At 39.6% G+C, this 22,286-nt stretch overlaps 1 protein-coding gene across 6 annotated transcripts in view; it reads right to left on the bottom strand.

Moving 5' to 3' along the window:
- Nucleotides 1–22,001, bottom strand: part of LOC126272802 (N(6)-adenine-specific methyltransferase METTL4) — a 50,082-nt gene extending 28,081 nt beyond the window's left edge. For 2 of the 6 annotated variants that reach the window (XR_007549264.1, XR_007549265.1), the window contains exons 1-5: nt 20,963–21,340; nt 9,284–9,660; nt 9,006–9,180; nt 8,640–8,817; nt 179–348 (exon numbers count right to left, since the gene is read on the bottom strand). Coding sequence is in view for 3 of the 6 variants with exons in the window: in XM_049975968.1 (XP_049831925.1) it covers nt 8,640–8,817; nt 9,006–9,180; nt 9,284–9,660; nt 20,963–21,241 (1,009 nt within the window). In the remaining 3 variants the exon portion in view is untranslated. Of the gene's footprint in view, nt 1–178; nt 349–8,639; nt 8,818–9,005; nt 9,181–9,283; nt 9,661–20,962; nt 21,482–21,572 lie in introns of those variants that run through there. The other 4 variants (XR_007549266.1, XM_049975970.1, XM_049975968.1 and 1 more) reach the window with 4 other exon arrangements.
- Between the last annotated feature and the right edge of the window lie 285 nt (nt 22,002–22,286).

Genomic DNA, 22,286 nt, shown 5'->3' on the forward strand with positions numbered 1-22,286 from the left:
CACAGAGCACTGAGGACCCACAGAAAATGGAACCAACAGTTCACCAAGCTGCTGTTGCACATCCAGTACATGGGGGAGCAGTTAGAAAAGACTTTAAAACACTTTAAAATGGTGCTGGGATAGTGTCTTGACAAGACAATCACATTTCATAATGTAAAATGTAAACAAGTGCACCTACCTCAAAAATTTCTTCAAACGTGGGTTTCCATGTTCAATGCCACTTTCCTCTAAATTAGAGACACTTTCATCTACCACTGTGGCCTAGTCCACGAACTTCAGCAAGTAGGACCAGTACACTTGTGGACTATAAACGGCCTCTGCACTGGCTCTATGTTTGCATTTAAGCATCTGCAATAATAATAATGTAAACTACTTGTATGTTACGTAAACATTGTGTGTGCTTCAAATATCTTTAGTGAACAAAATTATGTAAAACATCTGTGTGTCGTGTAAAAATTACTTGCTTTAATAAAATTAAATACATGTGTTGATACGTACTTTTGCCTTCTCGTGAGATTAACTTGGGCAGAGGCCATTAACTTTCTTTTCTATGCAGCCTGGTACACCCTGGTCATATCTCACGACTAATGATCTCTGCAGTTTTTTTGTAGCTCTCCAGTCTTCTTAATCCATTTTTGTACTCAGGAAGCATCATGTTGTAAAGCATCTCATCAGCTTCATACATTTCTATTAATATTTTGGTTGATGGCACAAACCAACTAAATTTTGCAGTCATGTTTACAAACACACTACTGGTGACTGACAGCTGCACTGATGCTAGTGCTCCAAGTGGTAACATTTCACATTGCAGTAAACAGAAGACAAGCGACTTTTATGATCAAATTTATGGCGAAGCTCTAGATTTGATCATATTTACTTGATGACAGATAAAATTTGACAAAGTTCCCTATTATATCAGCAAATTTCTTTGGCACAAACATTTGACACATCAACTTTGACAGAGAGAAATATTATAGTGTCATACCAGCCATAGTCACGTGTGTTAATCTGACTGCTGCTGCACAAAAAAGCACATTAGTGAAAAATAAAAGTCTCTGTTCCCATGTCTCTGTTCCCATAACTAGCCACGGATACTTGGTGTTCTTAGCCGATTGTCTACCAACTACTCTATTCAGACCGACCTTGTGAGGTGATGTAGTATTACTTCATATTTCATCACCCTACTGTTAGACCTTTCACATTTTGCATGCTAGTAGACATTTAAAATGTGGGCTGACAGAGAAAAATGGTATAGTAGAGAGCAGCAAATGCAAACTGGACAAAGAATTTATTACAACTTAGTTGGTATTCACTATGCTGAAGTTTTGACTTAGTTTAATCATGTACTCATAGTGTAAACTGTTTAACCTCATTTAATATGATAACAAGGAAGATTCGTAACGATTGAAGAACAGATGAGCTGCAATAGGAGAGCTTAGATGAAAGAGATGTGCAGATCGATGGCAGATACGCAGACTGGGACACAGATTCATTCACCCCAAGATTTCATTCAGTTAAAATCCCTTTTCTTCCTTGCCTGCATTACAAGCACTCCAAGTGCTTACTCATGTGGCATAGTTCAGTGATTGCTTCCCTCTGGAAGTCTACACCTAAATTACACAACTGATAATTTATACACTAGATGTCAGAACTTATGTAAGTTTTATAGATAGCCATAATGGTCCAAATTAAACTATCACAGACATAAAAATGTCCACATTTTATTGGCATCTTAAAGTACAGCGTGAATTACATTTGGCATCATCAACTGACTCCAAGCAAAAACGATATTTTATATTTGCTATCGTAAATGGATACACTTGTTCTGGATGAATGGACATGATAATTACACTTTCTAGCAAATTGTTTTGCCTTTGCTGTGCACTGCGTTATTGCTATTAAACACCATATACATTTGTTGTAGCTAGAAGATTTACAGCTTTCGGCACAGTGAAGCAAACAACGTATTGCAGCTTAAATCTCAATCAACAGAACAATTTATTATTATTGAGTGCTTTAGCTTATCCCTTGGTCAGTGTGTAGTAAGTGCCTGCACTGCACTGTTAGTTCAATAACAGCACATGCCACACTGTGGCTGTGAGTAATTGAGACATAGCAAGTATTGAACTTGCGTTGCTGATTCTGTGGACTCGGAAAAGTCACTGCTAGAAATGGTGCTAGTTCAAAGTTGGAGCTGTGAGCAAACAACAGTCATTTTTGAATTTTCAAATAGGCCTAATACAGTAATTGCTGTAATCCATAGCTGAAATAATTGAAACCAGCTGTTAATATACCACAGCTTGTCTTGGCAATGGAAAATATGTTACTAAATCTACATACTATTAAGGAGTGCAGCAATTTCACTTTGTGAATGGCTGTGACAAAGCGGGACAAATGCAGTTTGCACTGTGTATTCTGTTGCTGGGAAAATGTGTAAAGTCAGATGAAAATTGGATGGGGCCTGGTATGTTTTGCTTCATAAGAGTATGAATGCACTGTCAACCACATATACACAATAGTCCAAAACATGTGGATTTTGCTCTGCTGTGTGCCTTAATCATGCTAAGTGTGGCTTGACTGGTGCCACACAAACAGAATGTGTCAGATAATGCAAGCTATCACTCAGCCATGCCCTGCTACTGGTCGCATGTGGTCCTGTGCAGTAATGTGTGATACTGCTGATCCAACCACTGTTTGTTTCTATCAATATTAATCGATTACCGAGTTGGCGTGGGACAAGATTCACTAAAGCTGTGGGCTACACTGTAAAGAGTATTATTTTGAAAGGAATATTTGAATACATTCTACACAACTGTCATTACTTACATGTTTGGATTGTTCAATGTTGACTGTGACCACTAATTCCCATGACTAAGTACTAAATATGTAAAATGTTTCACTAAGTTTAAAACTTCAGTAAACAACATTGAAGACTTATGAAGTGAGGTAAGATAACATCTCAGGACAGTGTCAACTTCATTATGAAGATTTCACAGGAATGACTTTGACCATTTGCATAGTGGCAATATTTTTAATTTGTCCTTGTTTCCCTCTTGCAAACCTACCCTACCTTGTGAATAAGGGAAGGATAGCCCTTATGTAACCCCTTTTAAACCATCCAGCATGGTCACTGTTATAAAAAGTACAAAAGCAGCTGCTTTTGTGCCTTATCAATGCCTTTAGCCATTGCACTGCGCCTGCTTTTATTTAAAAATGTCCATGTTGTAAATTTGACAACATGCACCTGCTCATGTGACAACTTTAGAGGCACCTTCTTGAAGGTTATATCAACTGTTGCTTACAAAGAGTAAGAATAGTAGATTTCTCTTAATCTCAGAGAAGCAATAACAGTATTGTCAACTTTTGGTAGCACCTCACAAATGGAATACTTGTCTTCACTACCTTAACTACTTCTTTTCTGCACAACTGTGTTCAAAGGTTTTTGTAAACAATTTCTACATGTTAACGCAATTGAGTGTGATTCTCAATAATCATATTAATGTTTCTGCATCCTTTTACATTTGCATAGTTACAAATGAGTTCCCTAGATGCAAAACTGTCCATGTCCTCCATAACTGGTATTGAGAAAAAGTGGAAAAACTGTTTTCACTGGGTAAATACACACTGCCCTACACTGTATGTTGTATACATAAGTATGGATTAGTACAAAACCATTTGGGCTATTGAAAAAAATCAGGAACTCAATGCATGTAAGATATAAGCAAAATAAAAATGGACTTGGACAGTTTTGCATCTGACTTTGCAGATGGTCACTTTTGCATGCAACTGAAATGAACACGGACAGTTTTGAATCTGACTAGTTGAACATGAGGAGAGGATATGGGGTGAACATAAAACTGTGTATTCAGTTTTAATTTCTTTTAATATTTCTGAAGGTACATGGTATAACAACTGACAAACTGCAATCCACTTAATACATCATATCTGGAACAGTGTCTTCATCTTCTCCTGTTAGGCATTCTGATTCAACTGATGCCCCTGACCTGGTGGAACCTAGTAATGTCATGTACCACGACAAGGATTCACGTTCCCTCCAGGACTCACCATAGTGTTTCTCGAGGAATTTTGAAACATCCTCCAGTTTCTTTTCATTAATAGGAACAACTGTGTTCATAATGCAGCTCGAGTTTGTGTGTCTTAAGTGTTTCCCACATTTGCATAAGGACACTGCTAGGTTGATTTCAGAATTATAATTAGGCTCCCCTTGGACTTTTATAGCATTCTGAGAATGTGTATAACTTTCAGAATAAACAGCTGTAAGATACCACACAAGTACAATGTTTACATGCTTATGGTAGCCATCTTGCACTACAGTCACGAGACCCCAGCTTTCAATGCTATTTGTCAAAACGGACAAGGCAAGTTTTGCACCCAACATACTGATGGGCATGGACAGTTTTGAATCTAACCACACTTTTCGTGAGCTATTTTCCACAGGACATGGAGAACTTTGAGCATAAATAGCATTTCAAGCATGTGTAAAATGTCATGCTTTACAATCCAGAGTTGCCAACTCAATTTTTTTTTAAAGTGGACATGGACAGTTTTGCATCTAAGCAACTCATTAATCCTTCTCGCCATTAAATTGTATGATGCCAGTAGTCCTACTGGACTGGGATATGAACCTAGATCTCCTGCTTATAAGTATGCATGCCATCCGGACACAGTGGTCACCGCAACTGCACAGATTATCCTAGCTCACCTTCCATCAGACCTAAATTTTCAACTTATATCACACACTACCGATTTAGTGCCCCTGCTCATTAGCCTCATTATTCGTGACATCTCATCAATTCCTGTAAGAGTTTGAGCTCAGTGTGCATCTGCATTAAAGGGATCAATGACCATCATTGCCTTAATTATATAAGTGGTGTCTGTTCTTTTGGACATTCCCTTGCATGGGGGGAGGGGAGGGGAAGGGGGGGGGGGGGGGGGGGGCAGCCCTCACCGTCCTCAATGCCATGACTAAAGAGTTGAGCTTGGCATCAGTGACAATGTCAGTGACGGCAGTCAAATACATGAGAAGTTCCCGATACACCTGGACCAGTGTGTGAAAGTGAGTGGGATGAGAATACCCCCACCACCCATGGACCCCAGGGCGATGGCTAAGAGAATCGGCAACACGGTGGCAGGTGCTATCTGGACCTGTGAGTCCATGATGAAGAGGGCTGAGAAAGGAAGCAATGACAGTTGACTGGAGAGGAGAGGCTCTGTCAATGGAGATCTTGCTTCTGGTGGCAGCAACACCTGCTCAGCACAGTGAGAGGCGCTGGCACCAGCTGCAAGAAGCAAACCCGCCACTGGTGCTGATGAAGCCCCAACCACCATAGTAGATTGGCGTGACAAGGCCTGTGCAACCTCTGGAGTGGCCAGGGGCACCAAAGAATGAGATGTTGGGCCCCACAGCCCAAGGAGAGGGTCCTGTAGTCATCCTCAGGTGCAACTGTTTCCTGTGCTGCAAACTATGAAGGCGTGGCAACTATGCTGGCTCTGTATGATGGCCAGAATCGAGTGAGGGCACTGTCCAAATGCCCTGACCCAGACTGTTGTATCAGCTGTAAATGTTGACAAAATTGGCACCAAGAGGTTAAGTAGTGTCCATGGCTAATGGCTGTGCAGAATCTTGGTGGTTGGGTCCTTTGCCCCAAATGGCACGGTTCTATTAAAAGCTTACAAAAATGTAAGGGTTTCCTACGCTGGGAAATCTTATATGTACTTGCACATCTGCAATGTAAACATCCGAACAAGGCATTTTGCCTCACTAATTGATTGTGGATGGAAGGTAAGTGGCATGACATGGCAAGTGTCATTATGTGTACAAAAGTCCTTGAAAAGTTATGCCACAAACTGAGTACCCTTGCTTACAGCCAGGATGAAAGGCAAGCCTTCTACGGAGAATATCTTCAAGAGGGCCTTGACAGTCACATCTGTTGTCACAGATGGATGATGAACAACATAAGAAAAATAAGGAGAAGCATCAATTGCCAATAAAATGAAAGTGTCTCCAAATGGGCATCAAAATCGCTGTGCTCTCTTTCCCATGGGTGTGCAGGGGTCAGCTATGGTGAGAAAACAGTGCATGCTGCTGCCCATTGACCCGGATACTTGTGGCAGTCCATGACTTGGTGTCCCACCTCCTGATCGATGCCTGACCAAAACTCGTGGTGACATGCGAACAGTTTTGTGTGAGAGATTCCCCAGTGAACCTCATATAAGCTGAGAACCACCCACTGCAGAGTCACCGGAAACACGATGTGGAAGTAAACCCTTCTGTCGATGGGAGGATAACACCGTCTGAGAGGGAAAGGCAATGGTGCAATGGACAAAAATTCTGAAGCAGGTCCGATGCCTGACGGTAAGATCATCCATGTTCTATCATGTGTATGGCCTGCTGTAGCACTGGATCTGCTGCCACAGCAAAGGAATACATGAAATGGTGATGGGGAAGCCATCTGTCATGTGCCTCATCTTCATATCCAGTTGAAATTCAAACCAATTCCTCCTGGTTTAATGAGGGGTCAGGGCACATGGGGAAATGGCAAAGAGGATCTGTGTTCACATCTTGTGATGTGGGGTGAAAATGAAGCTCATATATGTACCAGAACATGAACAGAGACCAATGCTGAAGATGATGAGCGGCTTTGTACGGGCAGGACAGGGATTGGGTAAACAGGAACACCAAGAACTTATGCTCAGTAATTAAATGAAATTTTCTACTACACAATAGAACATTAAATTTTTTAAAGCCTACACAATAGGAAGAGCTTCTTTTTCCACGCGAGAATAATGTTGCTGAGTTGCATTGAGTGTTTTTGACACAAAAGCACTAGGCTGTCGGAGCCATCTAAATGACAATATGCCAGGACCAACTCCACACTGTAACGGGATGCATCTGTGGTCAGGACCAGATGCTTGCTGGGTTGGAATGTTGCAAGACACAGCATGGAGCAAAGACTGTCCTTAAGCTGCACAAAAGCATGCTCACAGGCTGCAGAACAATGGGGGTAGGCAATTGGAGCCACACTTGGAATAATCTTGTGATACAATACCAATTTGTCAAGGAATGCCTGACGTTCTTATAGATTAGACAGACAGCATGAAGCCAGAAGGGTGTCGACATGTTGTTCTATGAGACACGCCTGCTGTGTAGTTTCATGACTCAAACAAACAATGGAAGCCTGGAAAAAGTGAGACTGATCATGATTACATTATAGCCCATGGCCTACAGAAAAGCAAACAAAGAATGGAGGCTACCTAGGCAATCCTCCATGTTAGCATCTGTCAAGAAGATATCATCAAGATAGTTAATACAATGAGGGACAACCATCATAACCCGTTCTAAGAAATACTGTAAGATGGCAGGTGCACTCCAATCCTAAGCATTAGTCATTGATACTGACAGATGCTGAAACATGTGTTAATCACAAGCAAGTGTTTTCAAGACTCATGCATCACAGTAGGGTTTGACTAAGTCGATTTTAAAAAAAGAATAGACCCTGGGCCACTTTGTGAGCACCTCCTTCCAGTGAGGCATGGGACACGTGTCTATTACTGCCTTGAATTCGAAACAGAGTAGAAGCAGACTGGATGGATTCTTTATGATCACTAAGTGATCTTGAGGTAATCGGTGTATTCACTCTCAGTGACATTAAGTGATACAGCCCCGCCTCAAGCTGCTCTCATAAAGCTACTGGCATACAGAGAGTTTAAGGGTGATGTGGGACATGAAATTGTTTTTACAACGTAAACCTGGGGCAAACATCCGAAAACTCAGAACACAAAGAATACAATTCGTGGTAAGGCACTTGTTCTGACACAAGATGCACCACATGCACAATAAAAAAGAAAAAAAGAAATTGCAAACAAATTTTCAGTACTCACATTATTAACCACCAATTATGTGATGGAATGGACAATCGACTTTAAGCTGTGCTGGCTGTGAATTTCCCAAGAATAGGAGCTTATTAATCAATGCTTGATGCCTGCCAATATTGGGGTCAGTAGCCTTGTGTACATCTATGAGTCAAGTCAGGGCACCACAGCCCCCATGTTGACTTGTAGGAATAATGGCTTATCCATCATTCACCCTTCAATGAAAAGTCTGCTCTGGCCTGCAGACAACGGCAAATATGATGATAAAACAGTATGAATATTGATATCCACTGATTCCTGCAATGACTCCTGAGTGGGCAGAGATCGACTTACCACTTTTATTTAATTTTTTTTTTTTTTAGATTAATACAATTTCGTGAGTTCAGATCACAGATGTGTGCCATCTGCAGACTGCCCCCTCCCACCTTCAGAGCTTTTGTTTCATTAAGTGTGGCTGCCACACACCCACCCTTACTAAGTTCATTAGTCAGGTGTTATCAAATTTTGAGTAAAACGTCATTTATATAGGGTGTGCAGTACAGCAGTGCTAGTATAAATGGAATTAACTACTCATATTTTGAAGCACTGTGTTTCTCTGAGGACCTCTAGTGATTGATGAGAGAGCCAACGATAGCACTGTGCAATGTATTTCAATTTTAAGACATATCCTTTTTCTTTTCAAACTTATTAAATTATCCCATGCATCTTGTACATATGAAAAAGCCAAAGTAATTAACTAATCTTACCTGTCAGAGGAGGTTTGTGTGAATGAATAGCACTTGGGATGCTAATAACTATTTTTCCATCTTCTGGTAATGGAAAACTTCTTGGTGTACACAGTTGATGTGCAAAGAGTATTTGCTCAAATGGCTGCTTATTAGGAGGTTCAGAGAAATTGCAAACTGGTATACCACTCCGAGTGACCTAACAGAAAATAAATTATAGGTTTCACTACTTTCACATGAAAGTTTCTTCCATAGAAGATGATAGCAAATGTCTGGCAAAAACAACATAACATACTTGTAAACACAGCAATTTATATGTATGCATTGATCACCTAGACTTAAAACCCCACAATCTATCAGATGTGAAGTATTATGGAGAAATCGTACCTTTAGCCAGTACCATTTGCTGACACACTCAATTCCCCAAGAAGGAAATATTTTATTTTTCATTGTATTTATGTGTGTTTCAGAATTTGTGCACCATACTGCAACAAGTGCACCAGGAGCTATTAAGGATGCAACTGGCAATTTTAACAGGTCCTCATCATACATCATACTGTAACTGAAGACAACAAAGGACGTAAAAATATCATACAGGGACCAAATTAACAGAATTATCTCATCTGTGGAAACAAAATTTCTTATTCTGATTACCCATAACTTACCTTGATTCACGAGACTTTTGTTTCTTCCTTCGTATATATTTATTCCACCAAGGTGGATCCAAGAGCAGCAGATCGAACTTCCCAAGGACATCCAATTTCTGGTTCAAGTTGCTTATATCATTATTAAAGAACATACACCTTGGTGGGAAAACATACTTTTTCTCTCCATGTGACACTATTATGGGAAACTCCTGATTGTTGGCTCCATGAAATGTCTTATTTTGTTCATCAGAGTTTTCTTTGTAAAATATAACCGATAGGTTTCTCGCATCTTCGTTTCTTCTTAAGGTATCTGATGATGATGGCTCACAATTGAACACACCCTGTTTCTTTGCATTGTTAAGTAAAACTGATGATTTGTTTGCCACAAGATTAACCTGAAAACGCAAATTGATAGAAATCAAAAGTGCCCTGCATGTCAAATATTGTATCTTAAAATTTATTTACACTTCAAGTTACAGGGTGCATGAAATACACTCGAGGAAACATAATCATATAAAGGGTACACAACAGTTGGGAGATGACAATTAAAATTAAATTTGACAATGTGGAATTAGTCAATGAACATCCATGCACAAATTTATGATGCACCATGCAACTTCATATTCTGTATATTACTTACTCTGTGTGATATTTAAGATTTACTTTATGGCTCATACTATCTCAACTTTCACTCTCCCCTCCACCTCAAAATAATTCCTCTCGATTACTGCCTAATTCCATTTGTGTACTGAAACAGGGTAAATGGCTAAGTGCCTTGGTACACTCCCTAATCTCACACGTCTTATTCTCATGATACCTGCATGAAGTATGTGAGCGAGGCAGCTGACTTACTGAACTGTCTTCCTTGAACAACAGTTCTCTAAATGTAACTTATACTGATATGAAAGAACAATCTCGTCTTTCTTGCACAAATATCCATTTCAGTTCTCTATCAGTTCTGCTACTCTTTCATGTGGATAATACTGAGCAGTTGTGATCCTGACACTGTGTCTCTAAATTTTTTCCATGTCTGTTACAATGTCTACATTGTAAAGGCTCCAAATTCTGGAGCAGTGGGATTAAAATGCTGCAGTTTACTAGTAACAACCCAACAAATCCAAGTCTTTCATTTGTCTTCCATAAAACTGACTGAAAGTGTTTATCTTATTTCATATCATATCACTTCTCAATATTGCCTATAAATAATTAATCGATCTTATGGGCTCTCAACATTTTATCATTAACCTCGTAATTCAATGCTATCAAGTTCTCTTTCTCTGTTATGAGCATTACCTTTCATTTATGCACATTCAAAGAGACTTACCACTCACTGCATCAAGTGAAAATTCTGTAAAAGTTGCACTGCATTTCCCATGATTGTCCAATGGCCCAACTTCACTGCAGACAACAACACTGTCAGGCAATAATCTGATGTTACTGACCACATCTGATAAACCATTTAAATGTGATAATGGAAAGTCCTTGCTGGAATAATTTAAGGACAAAAGGTAACTCACTGAATAACTGAGATACTGAGTTGTCAACAGGCACATCAAGAAAACTGAGACTGTTGCTCATTCATTCATCCATCATGTTCTGCATGTCCCATTGAGGAAGAGAACATTAGTGGACGTGGTACACGTCACAACATCCAGTATCAAAAAACAAAGGCAATCATAGAAAATTAGTCCCTATACCATATTGTGGCACAGCTCCATCTCTCCCAGCAGAAGGATTCTATGACAGACTTAGCACGAGACCTCATAGCAGGCTGATGCAAGAAATAACAGTACAGCAGTCGGTAAGATGTTTTTGCGGAAGATGGTGAGACCACAGAAACCAGTCCTAAAAGGTGAAAATGCCACATCGACATATGTTGTGACGTATGGGAGAGAAGCCCTACCATTTCAGAAACAACAGTGGACTGAGTGCATTAAATACTACTCATCCTAGACAGGCATCATCAGTCACTGCCAACAGCCACCTACAAGGGGAAGTCTACAACCAGAAATGGGTCGACAAGCTGCTTCTGACTGATGCTGTCTGCACCAGCTGTGGGTTTGCTGTGTGCACTAAGTCTGAATGCTGCTTACATGGTACCTTCCAAACAGCAGGCTGCCTGTTGGTTGACTTCCATCAACCACTGGCCACCTACTCTGAGTGTCTCTGGCTTGTGCAGGGACCACATGCTGTCTTTCACCACCTCTGTGGGAAAACTCTGTAATCATTCGTTGCCCTATATGGACAAACCTTGCTGCCGTCTGCTGTTAATTGTCCAGGGACATGTCACCACTGTGTCAGCACTGCAGTCCACAGTTTGCTTCAGCACACTCTGATGTGTCCCACAATGAACTGTGTATTTGTACCAGTCAGTCCTGCTGCTTACTCCAGCTGCCACACACCACCCTGCATCAGGACTTGAGTCTGTATGACATTGCTGAAGTGCCCGCTGCCGTGGGCGATGTTCCACTTTGGCTGTGTCAAGGGGCTGCCTGCTAATCCAACTGACCAAGCAGCCTAATCTTGGGCTCACTGCCACCACCTAGCACCGTCATCAATATATTGTGGCAAAGAAGAAACTACTATATGTAAATGCTGTTTATATGATGGCATGTCGAGCATCCACCAGGTACCTACCCGCCACGCCCTTGGAACCTTGCCTAGGGTGGTGAACAGCAGGCCTTCCTGATCACTAGAAGCCCAGCTCTATCACCCACCACAGAAGTCATTCACCCCTGATCTCTACAGCTTTAATAACAATAAAATACATTTTGGTTAAAAATTGAGTAAATTAAAAAAATATCTGCTACTTTGAAAAACATTGCTGTCTCTTGAGTTATATTACGAAGCTGCTTTTTATCTGCTTTTAGTAGCTCAATATTTACTTTGTTACGATGATAATTCTCAAAGAAAAATGTAACTTCATTTGAAAATAGAAAGTCCTATTTACAGTACATAACTACTTATCATGAAGCTTTACATTGACCCCTACTACTTGTCATGCATCTAACAGAACTTTTCAATCCCTGAGTCTCAGTATTCTTGATAATTTGTAGAAAGAATAGCTAATAGGGTACGTTTTTCATTTCTTTTGTGTTAGGCAAGAGCTTGTTGAATATATCCCCACCAGTCTCCATTCTGAGCCCTACACAGGGAGACAGAGTTTACATCAGAATTATTTTTGGGTGTTGATTAGTTAACTGTGTGAAACACAGTTATGCTGAAACTTATTTTTGTTCATATGTGTGGAGCAAATATATTGTAAAGTGAGTGTAAAAATGATAGTTGCTTCTGAGAGCATAAAACAATGGACACAGCTTCTTCATTAGTTTTGCTTTCTGTTGACCCCATTTCAATTTGTTATGTAACTCAATGTCAATGAATTTTACAGTTTTTCATTTGTTGTATAGCCATCAATGTCTACTTATGGTGTTAATACACTATGTGATCAAAAGTATCCGGCCACCCACAAAAACATACATTTTTCGTATTAGGTGCATTGTGCTGCCACCTACTCCATATCAGCGGCCTCAACAGTCATTACACATGAGAGAGCAGAATAGGGCGCTCCGTAGAACTCATGGACTTCGAACATGGTCAGGTGATTGGATGTCACTTGTGTCACGTGTTTGTATGTGAGATTTCCACACTACTAAACATCCCTAAGTCCACTGTTTCCGATGTGACAGTGAAGTGGAAATGTGAAGGGACACATACAGCACAAGAGCGAACAGGCCGACCTCATCTGTCAACTGACAGAGATCGCCAACAGTTGAAGAGGGTCATAATGTGTAATAGGCAGACATCTATCCAGACCACCACACAGAAATTCCGAACTGCTTCAGGATCTACTACAAGTACTATGACAGTTAGGCGGGAGGTGATAAAACTTGGATTTCATCATCATGGCCAGCAGAATTTAGTGATTTGATGAATTTTGTAAATCTCCTCAGGGACTGTACTTTTGAAACTAATGTCTTTTGGTGATGTAGCATCTGCACAAGTAAATCTAATGCATACGTATTTGGATTTAATTACTGGGTGCAATGTTTGCTGCCACTTAATGAAGTAATCATTGAATTTTGTGGACAATGACTTAAAAGTGTCACCATTCTTCCCAGAGCTACTTGCTGGGGACTAATTTCATTGGGTCCCTACTTTTGTTTGTTTATTGTACAACAATGTTTCAATTTTTGCCTCATGCTTTAGAAACTTTATTTTTCTGGGCACAACACATGAACTTTCATTTGTTAACATCAGACTGGAGGATTTTACAGAACTCATGGTAATGGAGTTTCAAATCTTGACTAAGCTTGTTCTCTGAATGAGGTATAGACCTCTCTTCCCAGCACAAGATTTTTTTAATCCCAGGAGTTATCAACCTCTTATCCTTATCCTTGCTTCTGTTTAATTTTACCCTTAGTTTTGATTGCTTGCATTTTAGGTAAAAACAAGAAACAAAATATTGTAGGAATATGTTAAAGAAAAAGTTAGGCTTGGTCTTGGGCCACAGAAATTTTCAGTCTGCCTTTAATCTAGCCTTCACCTCTCAATGATGTGAGGAGTTGCCAGGAATGACACACCATTCGGATTCCACGTTAAACTATAGGTTACCCTCCCTTTATTGGAAGGAAGATTAGCATTCAACATCTTGTTGACAATAAGGTCATTAGAGATGGAGCAGAAGTGTGGATTAAGGAAGGGTTGGAAATGAAATTGGCTGTGCTTTTTCAAAGGAGCCATCCCAGCATTTGTCCTAAATGATTTAGGGAAATCTCGACACCTGGACATGGATTTGAACCACCATCACGCCAAATGTAAGTCCAGTATGATAAACATTGCACAACCTTGCTTGGTCTGTCAATTGGGTAACTGGGGTAGATTAGAGTCATACAAGTCACCAAAATTGTGTCCAATTGAAAGAATACCACCAGGCCATTGAGCGACACACAATTATTATTTTTTATTATGGTTGGATAAACCCTTGAATCCTACCCCCATGAACCATGGACCTTGCCGTTGGTGGGGAGGCTTGCGTGCCTCAGCGATACAGATGGCCGTACAGTAGGTGCAACCACAACGGAGGGGTATCTGTTGAGAGGCCAGACAAATGTGTGGTTCCTGAAGAGGGGCAGCAGCCTTTTCAGTAGTTGCAGGGGCAACAGTCTGGATGATTGACTCATCTGGCCTTGTAACACTAACCAAAACGGCCTTGCTGTTATGGTACTGCGAACGGCTGAAAGCAAGGGGAAACTACAGCCGTAATCTTTCCCGAGGGCATGCAGCTTTACTGTATGATTAAATGATGATGGTGTCCTCTTGGGTAAAATATTCCGGAGGTAAAATAGTCCCCTATTCGGATCTCCGGGCGAGGACTACTCAAGAGGATGTCGTTATCAGCAGAAAGAAAACTGGTGTTCTACGGATCGGTGCGTGGAATGTCAGATCCCTTAATTGGGCAGGTAGGTTAGAAAATTTAACAAGGGAAATGGATAGGTTAAAGTTAAATATAGTGGGAATTAGTGAAGTTCGGTGGCAGGAGGAACAAGACTTCTGGTCAGGTGAATACAGGGTTATAAATACAAAATCAAATAGGGGTAATGCAGGAGTAGGTTTAATAATGAATAAAAAAATAGGAGTGCGGGTAAGCTACTACAAACAGCATAGTGAACGCATTATTGTGGCCAACATAGACACAAAGCCCACGCCTACTACAGTAGTACAAGTTTATATGCCGACTAGCTCTGCAAAAGATGAAGAAATTGAGGAAATCTATGATGAGATAAAAGAAATTATTCAGGTAGTGAAGGGAGATGAAAATTTAATAGTCATGGGTGACTGGAATTCGTCAGTACGAAAAGAGAGAGAAGGAAACACAGTAGGTGAATATGGATTGGGGGGAAGAAATGAAAGAGGAAGCCGTCTGGTAGAATTTTGCACAGAGCATAACTTAATCATAGCTAATACTTGGTTCAAGAATCATAAAAGAAGGTTGTATACATGGAAGAATCCTGGAGATACTATAAGGTATCAAATAGATTATATAATGGTAAGACAGAGATTTAGGAATCAGGTTTTAAATTGTAAGACATTTCCAGGGGCAGATGTGGACTCTGACCACAATCTATTGGTTATGACCTGTAGATTAAAACTGAAGAAACTGCAAAAATGTGGGAAATTAAGGAGATGGGACCTGGATAAACTGAAAGAACCAGAGGTTGTAGAGAGTTTCAGGGAGAGCATAAGGGAACAATTGTCAGGAATGGAGGAAAGAAATACAGTAGAAGAAGAATGGGTAGCTCTGAGGGATGAAGTAGTGAAGGCAGCAGAAGATAAAGTAGGTAAAAAGACGAAGGCTAATAGAAATCCGTGGGTAACAGAAGAAATACTGAATTTAATTGATGAAAGGAGAAAATATAAAAATGCAGTAAATGAAGCAGACAAAAAGGAATACAAACATCTAAAAAATTAGATCGACAGGTAGTGCAAAATGGCTAAGCAAGGATGGCTAGAGGACAAATGTAAGGATGTAGAGGCTTATCTCACTAGGGGTAAGATAGATACTGCCTACAGGAAAATTAAAGAGACCTTTGGAGAAAAGAGAGCCACTTGTATGAATATAAAGAGCTCAGATGGAAACCCAGTTCTAAGCAAAGACGGGAAGGCGGAAAGGTGGAAGGAGTATATAGAAGGTTTATACAAGGGCGATGTACTGGAAATGGAAGAGGATGCAGATGAAGATGAAATGGGAGATACAATACTGCGGAAAGAGTTTGACAGAGCACTGAAAGACCTGAGCCGAAACAAGGGCCCGGGAGTAGACAACATTCCATTAGAACTACTGACGGCCTTGGGAGAGCCAGTCATGACAAAACTCTACCATCTGGTGAGCACGATCTATGAGACAGGCGAAATACCCTCAGACTTCAAGAAGAATATAATAATTCCAATCCCAAAGAAAGCAGGTGTTGACAGATGTGAAAATTACCGAACTATCAGTTTAATAAGTCACAGCTGCAAAATACTAACACGAATGGAAAAACTGGTACAAGCCGATCTCGGGGAAGATCAGTTTGGATTCCGCAGAAATGTTGAAACACGTGAGGCAATACTAACCTTACGACTTATCGTAGAAGAAAGATTAAGAAAAGGCAAACCTACGTTTCTAGCATTTGTAGACTTAGAGAAAGCTTTTGACAATGTTGACTGGAATACTCTCTTTCAAATTCTAAAGGTGGCAGGGGTAAAATACAGGGAGCGTAAGGCTATTTACAATTTGTACAGAAACCAGATGGCAGTTATAAGAGTCGAGGGACATGAAAGGGAAGCAGTGGTTGGGAAGGGAGTGAGACAGGGTTGTAGCCTCTCCCCGATGTTATTCAATCTGTATAGTGAGCAAGCAGTAAAGGAAGCAAAGGAAAAATTCGGAGTAGGTATTACGATCCATGGAGAAGAAATAAAAATGTTGAGGTTCGCCGATGACATTGTAATTCTGTCAGAGACAGCAAAGGACTTGGATGAGCAGTTGAACGGAATGGACAGTGTCTTAAAAGGAGGATATAAGATGAACATCAACAAAAGCAAAACGAGGATAATGGAATGTAGTCAAATTAAATCGGGTGATGCTGAGGGAATTAGATTAGGAAATGAGACACTTAAAGTAGTAAAGGAGTTTTGCTATTTAGGGAGTAAAATAACTGATGATGGTCGAAGTAGAGAAGATATAAAATGTAGACTGGCAATGGCAAGGAAAGCGTTTCTGAAGAAGAGAAGTTTGTTAACATCGAGTATAGATTTAATGGTCAGGAAATCGTTTCTGAAAGTGTTTGTATGGAGTGTAGCCATGTATGGAAGTGAAACATGGACAATAACTAGTTTGGACAAGAAGAGAATAGAAGCTTTTGAAATGTGGTGCTACAGAAGAATGCTGAAGATTAGATGGGTAGATCACATAACTAATGGGGAGGTATTGAATAGAATTGGGGAGAAGAGGAGTTTGTGGAACAACTTGACAAAAAGAAGGGACCGGTTGGTAGGACATGTTTTGAGGCATCAAGGGATAACAAATTTAGCATTGGAGGGCAGCATGGAGGGTAAAAATCGTAGAGAGAGACCAAGAGATGAATACACTAAGCAGATTCAGAAGGATGTAGGTTGCAGCAAGTACTGGGAGATGAAGAAGCTTGCACAGGATAGAGTAGCATGGAGAGCTGCATCAAACCAGTCTCAGGACTGAAGACCACAACAACAAACCCTTGAATATTGGTTTTACAATTAAGTTATTGCAGGTTGTTGAGTCTAATAAAAACAACTTACCAATATCTATTGCATTGTGTCTATCAATTCTCGAAGGGAATTTTGCTGTGGAAATAACCCAAAGTTGGGCATCAGCAACTTTAGGTGCTGTCAGTCAGCCTTTTTGACAGAAAATCATCATTAAAGTCTCTGCAAACAATGATTCTCGAGTTAGGTTTGCCAAACTGCATTAAATTTTTTTTTTATATTGTGGATACATTGATTTTCAACCAACAGTAAGATTCAGTGTTTAATGTCTTTCAGAAATCTGCATCAACTATCTGCAAGACATGGTATGTATTTAAAGTGAACTGTGATTTTCCTTAACTCAGGCTAATTATTTCACAAAAGTTTATTTTCTTCCAGGAACATTATAATGTTGAGGCTTACAATACACTCTAGGTTCCTACCACAGATAGATATTAACGATCTTGGTTTGTAATTCTGTGCATTTGTTCGTTCACAATTTTTGTAAACCGTAATTAATTGCACCCTTTTCCCATTCATTCTGCCTTACTAACAGATTCCATTCGGGCCTAGACCCTTATCCTCCTTGAGTTCACCTTAACTGTCTTTACAGTACAATGGGTGCTTTTCTCCATGTCTCTCATTTGTTGTTGTTTAAGTGGTCAATCGTTGGTATGGTAGAATCTTCAGATGTGAATATATATTTAAATGTGGAATGTAATAGTTTGGTTTCCTGTCAGTTCACTGCATTTTCTTCACAGCATTGATACACAAAAGTTTTACTGAACAGTCTGATCCGTTCTTTGACTTTGCATCAGATCAGAACTTTTTAGAATTTTCTACTAGTCCTTTTTGTCAGCATATGATAGTTGAAATTGTCGCTAGCTTCTTGACTAGCCTTTATTGTGGGCGCAATAACTGCCATTCAGTTTTCTCGGCAAGTTTTGTTACAGTGTCTTTCACAGCAAGGTTGTAGCAATCTATCTATGCAACAAACAGGCCTATTCTTCTTTCTGGAATAAGCATATAGACCTGCACCAAAGATAACTAAAATTTTAATGAGACCAAGAGAAACATGAGCTAACAAAAATTAAACTTTTACAATGCCAGTTCCCCCCCCCCCCCCCCCCTCTCTTGAAACAGCATGACAAGTGGTGAGTATGTAAAAGGAGGGTCGGGGGCGTATGGTTACATGAAAGGCAAGCGAAAGACAGATCACAATGAGAAGGAAACAAAAATGAAACTCCAGACATTTCCTCCTGGCTTTGGTGCTTGATGGGGCATATTTGAAACAAAATACACATTGCTTCCATTTCCATTATTATTATCAACAGAAGCGTCTGATTGCACCTGTCTGCTTTGACCTGTGATGTACTGGTCGTGTTGTGTGTGATGGATATATTCTATAGTAATTGTGATGTTTCGTCTGTTGTATATTTATGGTAGGTCAGTTGCATTTTAATTCATGTAGTAAATAGGAGGTATTTAGGTTTTTGAGTTATTAGCATTTTGGTTCCACATTTCAGAGTTGTAGGTGTTGGCTTCTGGTATCGATAGTTGCAGTTGAGCTATACAGGTCAAGGAAAATGTCCGATTCCTGTGGTTTCATTGGTGTAGCAGAATGTTATAATGCAATTCTTTTTTTAATATTATTTGCCTTAGGATGGTGCAGTGTTTTTTTTTATTGTTGTACATTTAGCTTGTCCCCACTCTAAAGCACGAATTTTCTGCCATTGTCCCATTAGATTCATTTTATTTTTGGTGTGAGACATTATTGTGTCATTATTATTTTTGTTTATATTTCTTGGCTTGTGTACATACTATATTCTGTACACTGGAACTAGCCATTTCCACCATATCGAGGACAACATGTGTCAAGGCAGACGGTTGGAATCCGACACTTCTGTAATGCAATGATACAGATCTAAGAATGTAGAATTTTACAAACACAATATTTGGTTTATCTGTAAGTTTTTCTGTCAGGCTTACAATACTTACATTCTACTACTGTCTCTCTAACACATTACTTAGTAAACAGGTTAATGGTCAATACTGCAATGTATGTTTTGAAGAGTGATATCACTTAATTGCAACAAAATACAGTCCGCACAATTTGACACACTCTCTTACAGAACAAGTGTGTTATTGTCACAAAATGATATATTAAACAGGAATGGAGGACATTTTTAATTTTTTGAACTGTAGGTGGAACAAAACTTTTTTTGGAACTAACAAGTTTACAATCTAGTGCAGAAACTGTGTGTTGCTGCTTCACACGCCTAATATCCCTTACAAAAACATAAAAGATTGTTTACTTGTTTTATTTTCACTTAACTGTCTTCTGCAACATCACATCTTAGGATGCCTTTTATCTTGCCAGTGCTAGGTCAGGACTAGTACGGTACAGCTCCAATTTCATGGAGAACGGTACCATGCCTGTATACAGGCTATACTACATTGGGGTCATCATACAAAAAGGCATTTTAAAGCTATTGATAGCCAGCTCCCTCCCACGGAAGAAATCTATGTACCCCTTTTGTTTGAGTCTAGTATAACTGTATGGTCAAATGTAGAACTGTTTTTCAAACCGTTTGTCCATCACATAACTGAGTTGTAACTTGGGAACCACCTTGGCATTTATCTAGATGGAGATAGAAAACCACCTAAAAACCAAGTCCTGGCTGGCTGGAATACTGGCCCCATCTTGAAGCCACAAGGCACATTAAATCCGTGGTTAGTGTGTCTTCTCAGGTCCTGGAAGTGGGCACGCTTATATGTTTGGTTATACGAGTGTATAATGGTACAATAAAATAAAAATAATAAAAAATAGTTCTTAGGGCAAAAGTAGCCAAAGAGAATTCATTTATTCCTTCACACTCTGTGTTTAACAAATCCCATTGTCAAGGACAGCCTGAAAAATGAGTGAAGTATTCAGCAGAAGACATGGTGTCCATCAACTTCCAGCACAGCACTGTGCATCCATCTCAGAATTTTAACTGTGATATCCCTCTATCATGGGATTTGTAGCCCATAGTTCCAACACCCTCACATGTACTCTTGAGTATTAGACAGAGACTTACAAAGCTAAGTTGATAAGGTGTCTTGCGCACAGCTGAGTGTTTGGCTTTATGTAGCTGCCTATTAATTTTACGTAGGACTACATAATACCACAAATTTTGCCTCCACATGGTGCAAAAACTGTTTTTTTGTTTGTGATGTGAAATAGTAGCATCTAAAACATTGTTAAAAACAAGTCTGAAAAATGTTGTGTAACTACAGTACAATTTTTAATAATATAGTAGCCATAAGGAAAGTCAAAATAATGATATGGGTTATTGATGTCGAATTATCTGGGTAGTAACTGAAAAAAATCTGCATACAAATATTATTTATATTTGCTTCCTCAGTCACTTAAAATTTCACAAAGAAACTCACTACTTGCTCTGCACTGTTATTCGTACTTTCGGCGCCGTTTCTGTTAGTTCTTCTTTTCTTCTTGGGTAAAAACCACAAATTACCGGAACTATCTGAGCCCAACGAATTATCTGAGTCGACAGGTGCTTTATTTATAAATGGAGTTTCAATCTTAAACAGTGCTGGGTCGAACTCTAACCTACACGTAACGTTATTGTCATAGACTTCACCATAAATACTTTTCACGAACATGTCGTGAGATAAAACCCAACCGATGTTGTCTTGAAACACAACACTCATTTTAACGTATTTTTATAAATATGTGTAACAACAACCTTTCCAATTACGACATGAAAATAAACATACTAAAAATAATTCTTTACTATTGATAACATTCAAAACTACCGGCATACGCCATCTCCATCACAGATACACCAAAGTGCATACGCCAAACTGTACACTTCAAAGTCACGAGCCCCTGTCTGCGCAAAATTCTGTGTATTCACACACCATTCCGTTGCTCGCCCGCCATCCGCCGGTCTAGAAAAGAAATTCACCGTCAAATTTCTCGCAACATCAACGTTTATTTCATTTATACAGAAATCCGTAATAGAGAAAATTCTATTATGACCTGTGTTTGTAATTTATGTTGAAAAAAAAAAAAATGCAAACGGAGAAACCTATAAAAGTGGTCAAGACAGTGGATGCTTAAGCAGTTTTCGCACATAAATGCAGGGTGAACCCGTCGACTGGCGTAATTATTTGCGATTGGAAACAATTATATTCGGACACTCATGTACCCTCGCGTGTTACGGAAAAAAATACTAGTACGACGAGAACAATATGTCTACACTAGCGGCTGCCTTTAAGATTCCTGGCCACAGAAAGACGCTACAAGGATATAGAATTTCGCACTGCAATTGCGAAACAAGCGAAGCGTGACATAATATCATACACATGCAAAACTATTTACGGTGTCCTGATGGAGAACTTCAATACATTCAGAGAAATTATATGGGCTAAGCTACAGATCAATCTGTCACCACATCCAGTTTTTCTGCTTTCATATTAGTTTGTTTCGTCAATTAACAAGAAAACTGTGAATAAATGCACGAAATGGTGACTTGACAGCAGCCATTACCCTAGGTCACTGGCCAAAGCTGACGAAACATATCGAACATTACTCTGGACACTGTTTCCGAGTCGTGATTTTAAATTCCCTGATTTAAGTCTACCATCAACCTGTTACAAATTTATACACCAGAAAATAAAACTCCATTCTGAACTCTAGCTGGAGATTCATAATCAATCTGAAAAGCCTTACTTCTAGTGTTGTGATACTTAA

The sequence above is a fragment of the Schistocerca gregaria genome, chromosome 5, assembly GCF_023897955.1.
Source record: "Schistocerca gregaria isolate iqSchGreg1 chromosome 5, iqSchGreg1.2, whole genome shotgun sequence".
Classification (NCBI taxonomy): domain Eukaryota; kingdom Metazoa; phylum Arthropoda; class Insecta; order Orthoptera; family Acrididae; genus Schistocerca; species Schistocerca gregaria.